Consider the following 6,461-nt stretch of genomic DNA (forward strand, 5'->3'; position numbering starts at 1 on the left):
AAAAGGTTTCCTGCAGGAAGTGATAACTAATCCTAACTGATGTTTAGATGGGTTATCAGGACAGACAGAGTAGAAAAGTGGGGGAAGAGCATTCTAGGCAGAGGGAACCATATTTGCAAAAGTACAGAGGTAAGGAAAATGATTGTTTAAGAATTAAAAAGTTTTAGAAGAATTCCCGGATATCAAGGTTCCACTCCTAATTGGAACAAATGGAGACGGATGCCGAATATAGGACTAGCGCAGTAGAGAGATAAACTTTGTCTGGTAATGGGAGATGGTGTCAGTTTAAGGCTGGAGTGATGTCTATATCTGGAAGAAATGGATGTGCACATATCAGGCAGGAAATTTATTCTGGGCAGAGTAAGAAGAAGCACCCTTTCAAGAATATGGAGATGGGAAATTCTGAAAGGACAAGCAGTTCAGTACCTAGTGAAGTATGCCAAGTACTAGAGGATGGGACTGATCAGTGGTTCTCAACCTTGACTGCACATGAGAATCATCTGGGGAGCTTTGTGAGGGTCAGAGGGATTCAGTGTTCTGGTCTTAGTCTTACCAGTTATGTTAGAAACACTAGATATGAGGCTCTGATATACTTTTTGTTTTAATTGCCATGTGATTCCATTTTGTAGTCAGGGTTAAGAATCTCTGTTTTGGAAAGTAGGCAGGGGCCCAATGATCTGCAGGGTAATGAGGTCATTGCGGGTCATTGTGAGGCTCAGATGAGTGAAAGATTTTCCAATTTTAACATATTACCAGAGGCAGAAAATGATAATAGGTTATATTTAATTTGTTAATCTGTATTCTGTGGGTTTTATTTCTCTCCCCCTCCTTTGCATATCTAGGTGAGATTAAAAGACTCACTTGTCAGCTCTCTTCAGTTTTGTAAGGCAAAAGATGCTGAATTAGCTTGGATAGATGGTGTCTTAGATATGAGAGTTTCTAAAGTGGACACAGGGGTTATTTTAGAAGAAGGAGAACTAAAGGATGATGGAGAAGACTCAGAGATGCAAGTGGACGCTCCCTCAGATTCTAGTGTTATAGCACAACAAAAGGCCATGAAAAGTCTGTTCGGAGATGATGAAAAAGAAACAGGTGAAGAAAGTGAAATCATTCCTACTTTGGAACCCTTGCCACCTCATGAGGTAAAAAAAGCATGTGCTTTTTTGATTTCTTCCTGAATTTGTCATCCTTCTAGTTTTCGTGTCTTTTGGTTTCTTTTTTCCCCCTTCCAAAACTAAGTGGGTCTGTGGAACCTTTTATATTTTTAACCATTTAAAATATGTGTCAGCTGGGGGCAGTGACTCAACGCCTGTAATCCCAGCACTCTGGGAGGCTGAGGTGGGAGAACTGCTTGAGGCCAGGAGCTCTAGAGCAGCCTGATTAATATAGTGACACCCTGTCAAAAACCTAGCGGCATGGTGGCATGCGCCTGGAGTCTCAGCTAAGTAGGCTGAGGCAGGAGGATTGCTTGAGCTCAGGAGTTCAAGACTACAGTGAGCCACGATTGTGCCACTGCATCTAGCCTGTATGATAGAGCGAGACCCTGTCTTGAACATAAAATATGTCTCACATTTGGGCTGATTTTGGAGTTTTTAAAAAAGAGAACTTGCAGCGTGCTTCTGCGTGTTTGTCTCTGTGTATATATCAATTCTATACAGCTAAGGAATGACATATCTTTAGCAAATCTTTTAAGGTACGTAATTGTTTCATGATTTGTTTTTTTGGTATGGATTTTTAAATTTTAAGTTTGATGATTGTGAAGATCACCTGCCTGCTTCCAGTCTGGAGATTTATAGTTTTCTAAGAAAGTCATACTGGTGTGTTTTTTGTTTTGTTTTGTTTTGTTTTGTTTTGTGATGGAGTCTTGCTCTGCTGCCCAGGATGGAGTGCAGTGGCATGATCTTGTCTCACTGCAACCTTTGCCTCCTGGGTTCAAGCGATTCTCCTGCCTCAGTCTCACAAGTAGCTGGGATTACAGGCATGAGCCACCAGGCCCAGCTAGTTTTTGTATTTTTAGTAGAAATGGGATTTTGCCATGTTGGCCAGGCTGGTCTTGAATTCCTGACCTCAGGTGATCCACCCACCTCGGCCTCCCAAAGTGCTGGGATTACAGGTGTGAGCCACCGCCCCCAGCCAAAAGTCATACACTCCATTTTTTTTGTGTTTCATTCAGTTCAAACAACTTTTGGTTTTGATATAGTTAGAAAACTTTAATTAAGTGTACGTACAATTTAGTCTAGCATTTACATATTCTTGAGAGGTATCTAGTTAACTAGCAAAGATTCTAGGTAATTAAACTTGGAAAAATACTAAAACTATGAATCTTACATGCATGTCAAGTGATGTCTTCAGCCCTACTATGAAATTAAGAATAGAGAGACAGCCTCTGTCGCTAGATTCCCTTCTAGTACAACCCTCAAAATTGGGAGGAGGAATTAGAATTTTTTTTCTTCTGTGCTAAAGCTAAAGCTCTTCAAAGTAATGTCAAAGCAGAAAGCAGCAGCATTAGGCAAGAACCACTTTCCTTACTGATTGTAGAACCTGTGGCATCCATTGCATTTGCTCTGAGGAAGGAGGGACAGGGAAAATGGGATTAGGGAGGAATTGTCCTTTGAAGTAAGCAAATGACTGGGATCTAGAAAATGAATTTTTGGATCAGTCCTGCCCATGGCACTCTAGTTAATCCCGTTAGGCAAGTGGGTGAGTGAAGAGCATAGCATTACCAAACGTCTCTGTTATGATGAGGCATGACTAACAAAACTGATTGTGAAACAGAAAATGTGAAGGGCGTTGTAATGTTAAATAATGGGGTAAAATGTAGAATAACAACTTGGAATGTGATTTGCAGTCTTGAAATGATCTGTCAGAGGACTTCAGGGAATAATAGAAAATCTCTTAGAGATCAGGTAGTATTTTACTTTATTCAGTACAGTTGTATGTCTGGTGTTTTACTTGAAGTTATTCTTTCCCCTTTGACTTTACCTAAGGTTCCTGGACATCAGTCAGTTTTTATGAATGAACCAAGACTGTCAGACTTCAAGCAAGTTCTCTTACGGGAGGGGATTCAAGCTGAATTTGTAGGAGGTGTACTTGTTTGCAACAATCAAGTAGCAGTCCGCAGAGTAAGTGTGTTTTCAATAAGGGCTGAATTGAACACATACTTCTGATGTCTTGTCATTTTGAAATTCTGTAATTCTTGATTGGTATTTTCACAAAACTGAAGATCAGTAATTTATGTTCATGATCATGACCTCAAAGGCTTACAGAAGTCTTACTGACTTGAAGGCTTATGAAAGACTCTTGAAGAAATGGTATAAAATTTTATAGTAAATTTTAATTATTTGAATCCTCTGACATTTATGTGTCTATGTAAAATTCATGACTTCAGTATATATCCATATGCTGTGAATCAGAGCAACCTGTGTCCTGACCAATCATAAAGTAATCTATTTCATATATTTCAGTTTTTATGTCTGCATATTAATGAATAGAAAATGTACTAAAGAATTTTTTTTATTTGGTTTCTAGACGGAAACTGGACGCATTGGATTAGAAGGCTGCCTTTGTCAAGATTTTTATAGGATAAGAGACCTTTTATATGAACAATATGCCATTGTGTAAAAGACATGATGTCAAGAAGGATCTGCTTGACCTTTCTAAGAAAAAGGGAATCTTATCTTACTTTGAGCTTTTGATGTTTTGTTTTGTAACATACAGAAAGAATCTGCCAGAAAAACTTACATGTATTAGATTTTTAAAAATATAAATAGAGAACATTTTGCAAATGCTCAAATGAGCATTCTATCTTTTGGCTTTCAGAGTGACAGAGCTCCTAACAGGTGTACAGGCCCGAGAGTTGAAGGTGATTGGTTTTCTCTACAGACTCCTTGTTCTAGAAGGGCTTTTTACTTGAATAAAACAATGCAACTTAGCAAACCAATTCATGGCCTTAGAGAAACATTTTTGCATGAGTTCTTACAAACTGTTATATTTTCTGGAATGATAAGTGAGAATTATTTAGAAAAGACATGCTCAAAAAAAAAAAAAACCTAAACTGATAGAACAGTTTTTTGAAGTTTATTTTTAAAAGCATATGTGCTCTGACTCTTTCCAGTTGGAATATGCAATTGTTTTTCTGCCTATATTTCCCAGTGATTTACTCTAGGGTAAGGTACTACACATTTGGTTCAGAAATCAATTTTTATTTCTCCTATATCTTGTTTTATCAAGATTTTGTTGTGGCATTTCAATGTAAATTATAACACCATCATTTGAATATACATAATTCAAAAGAACTCCTTGATGCAGTATAGTCTTTTTTTTTTTTTTTTTGAGACGGAGTCTTGCTCTGTTGCCCAGGCTGGAGTGCAGTGGCCGGATCTCAGCTCACTGCAGCTCCGCCTCCCGGGTTCACGCCATTCTCCTGCCTCAGCCTCCTGAGTAGCTGGGACTACAGGCGCCCGCCACCTCGCCCGGCTAGTTTTTTGTATTTTTAGTAGAGACGGGGTTTCACCGTGTTAGCCAGGATGGTCTCGATCTCCTGACCTCGTGATCCACCCGTCTCGGCCTCCCAAAGTGCTGGGATTACAGGCTTGAGCCACTGTGCCCGGCCGATGCAGTATAGTCTTAAGGGTTCTGCATACCTTTTAGAAACATCTTAGCCATCAGTTAGGTCCTGTATTGAACTGTTTAGTGCTCTGTTTTTAAGAAAACAAATGTTGAACCTCACACTTTTATGTGGTGACAGTATAATTTAATTAAAAGGTGTAAATGTTTTCATCTCTTAAGCTTGCTCTTTCCTAAGGTCACCCAAGCAGTGGTTGGATTTTATACACATTACTACTAAAATAATACTGAAGTTGGATAAGGTTATCCTTTCTGTGTTTGTGTCTTTCTTGTGACTAACCACCCTGATATAGTATAAACCACTGTGTTCAAGAGTAAAAACAATATATGCAATTTTCATTGAACTTAAGGAGTGAAAACCATGTAAACTATTGAAACTATTGTAATCCATTAATGCTTTTTAAGAAGGTAGCTTAATCATGGCAGACCTTGATGTTTATTTCTCAAATGGTTAAGCCCTCTTCTTTACACTTAGTTTTTTTTTTTTTTTTTGAGACAGACTCAGCCAGGCAGTGGTGAGATTTTGGCTCACTGTAACCTCTTTCTCCAGGGTTCAAGTGATTCTCCCACCTCAGCCTCCCAAGTAGGTGGGACTATGGGCACATGCCACTGCACCTGGCTAATTTTTATATTTTTGGTAGAGACAGGGTTTCACTATGTTGGCCAGGCTGGTCTCAAACTCCTGACCTCAAGCGATCCATCCACCTAGACCTCCCAGAGTGCTGGGATTACAGGCATGAATCACCACAACTGGCCTACCCTTAGATTTTTGGAAGGATCGATATTCTTATTTAACTATGTGTGGAACAACCCAGTAATATCAGAGTTGACTTACTATTTCATTCTCTTTCAGATGCTTACAAAGCTTCTATTGTAGATTATAGTGTTAATGCAAAGTTTACAGACTTTTGATATGGAAAACCAGATATACAAAACAATGTTACAAAAGGCAGATATAAAGAGTATGTTTTCTTTTTAGTGCTTTGGAAAATTTTCACTTTAACTCTTATTACTGTATAGATTAAGCCCTGTAGTGCTATTTATATTCCAGGGGAAAGAAAATCTGAATTTGTTTTATGGTTTAAAGCATCTGGTTTACATATTGTATTGTAATACTGATACGGTTTGGCTGTGTCCCCACCAAATTGAATTGTGTTAATAGTTCCCATAATCCCTATGTGTTGTGGGAGGGACCCAGTGGGCGGTAATTTAATCATGGTGGCAGTTACCCTCATGCTGTTCTTGTGATGGTGAGTTCTCATGAGATCTGATGGGGTTTTTTTTTTTTTTGAGACGGAGTTTCACTCTTGTTGCCCAGGCTGGAGTGCAATGGCACGATCTCGGCTCACCACAACCTCTGCCTTGCGGGTTCAAGCAATTCTCCTGCCTCAGCCTCTTGAGTAGCTGGGATTACAGGCATGTGCCACCACGCCCGGCTAATTTTGTATTTTTAGTAGAGACGGGGTTTCTCCATGTTGGTTAGGCTGGTCTCAAACTGTTGACTTCAGATGGTCCGCCTGCCTCGGCCTCCAAAAGTGCTGCTGGGATTACAGGCGTGAGCCACAGCATCTAGCCTGAGATCTGATGGTTTTATAAGGGGATTTCCCCCACTTTGCTCTTCACTTCTTCCTGCTGCCATGTGAAGAAGGACGTGTTTGCTTCCCCTTCCACTACGATTGTAAGTTTCATGAGCCTCCCCAACCTCCCTAATTGAACTGTGAGTCAATTAAAACTCTTTACTTTATAAATTACCCAGTCTCGGGCAATTATTTATAGCAGTGTGAGAACAGACTAACATGAATACCAATACTGAAAAATTGTTTCTTGCCTCACCT

The 6,461-nt window shown here is 39.5% G+C and overlaps 1 protein-coding gene across 5 annotated transcripts in view; it reads left to right on the forward strand.

The window, feature by feature from the left end:
• The window catches only part of CPSF2 (cleavage and polyadenylation specific factor 2), a 43,437-nt gene extending 37,063 nt beyond the window's left edge, over positions 1 to 6,374 (forward strand). For all 5 annotated transcript variants that reach the window (XM_015454135.4, XM_005562047.5, XM_005562046.5 and 2 more), the window contains exons 14-16: positions 843 to 1,142; positions 2,988 to 3,122; positions 3,529 to 6,374. In XM_015454135.4, coding sequence (XP_015309621.1) covers positions 843 to 1,142; positions 2,988 to 3,122; positions 3,529 to 3,621 — 528 coding nt within the window. In that variant the 3' untranslated portion in view covers positions 3,622 to 6,374. The remainder of the gene's footprint in view (positions 1 to 842; positions 1,143 to 2,987; positions 3,123 to 3,528) is intronic.
• The last annotated feature ends 87 nt before the right edge of the window (positions 6,375 to 6,461 follow it).

Source organism: Macaca fascicularis, chromosome 7 (assembly GCF_037993035.2).
Source record: "Macaca fascicularis isolate 582-1 chromosome 7, T2T-MFA8v1.1".
Lineage (NCBI taxonomy): Eukaryota > Metazoa > Chordata > Mammalia > Primates > Cercopithecidae > Macaca > Macaca fascicularis.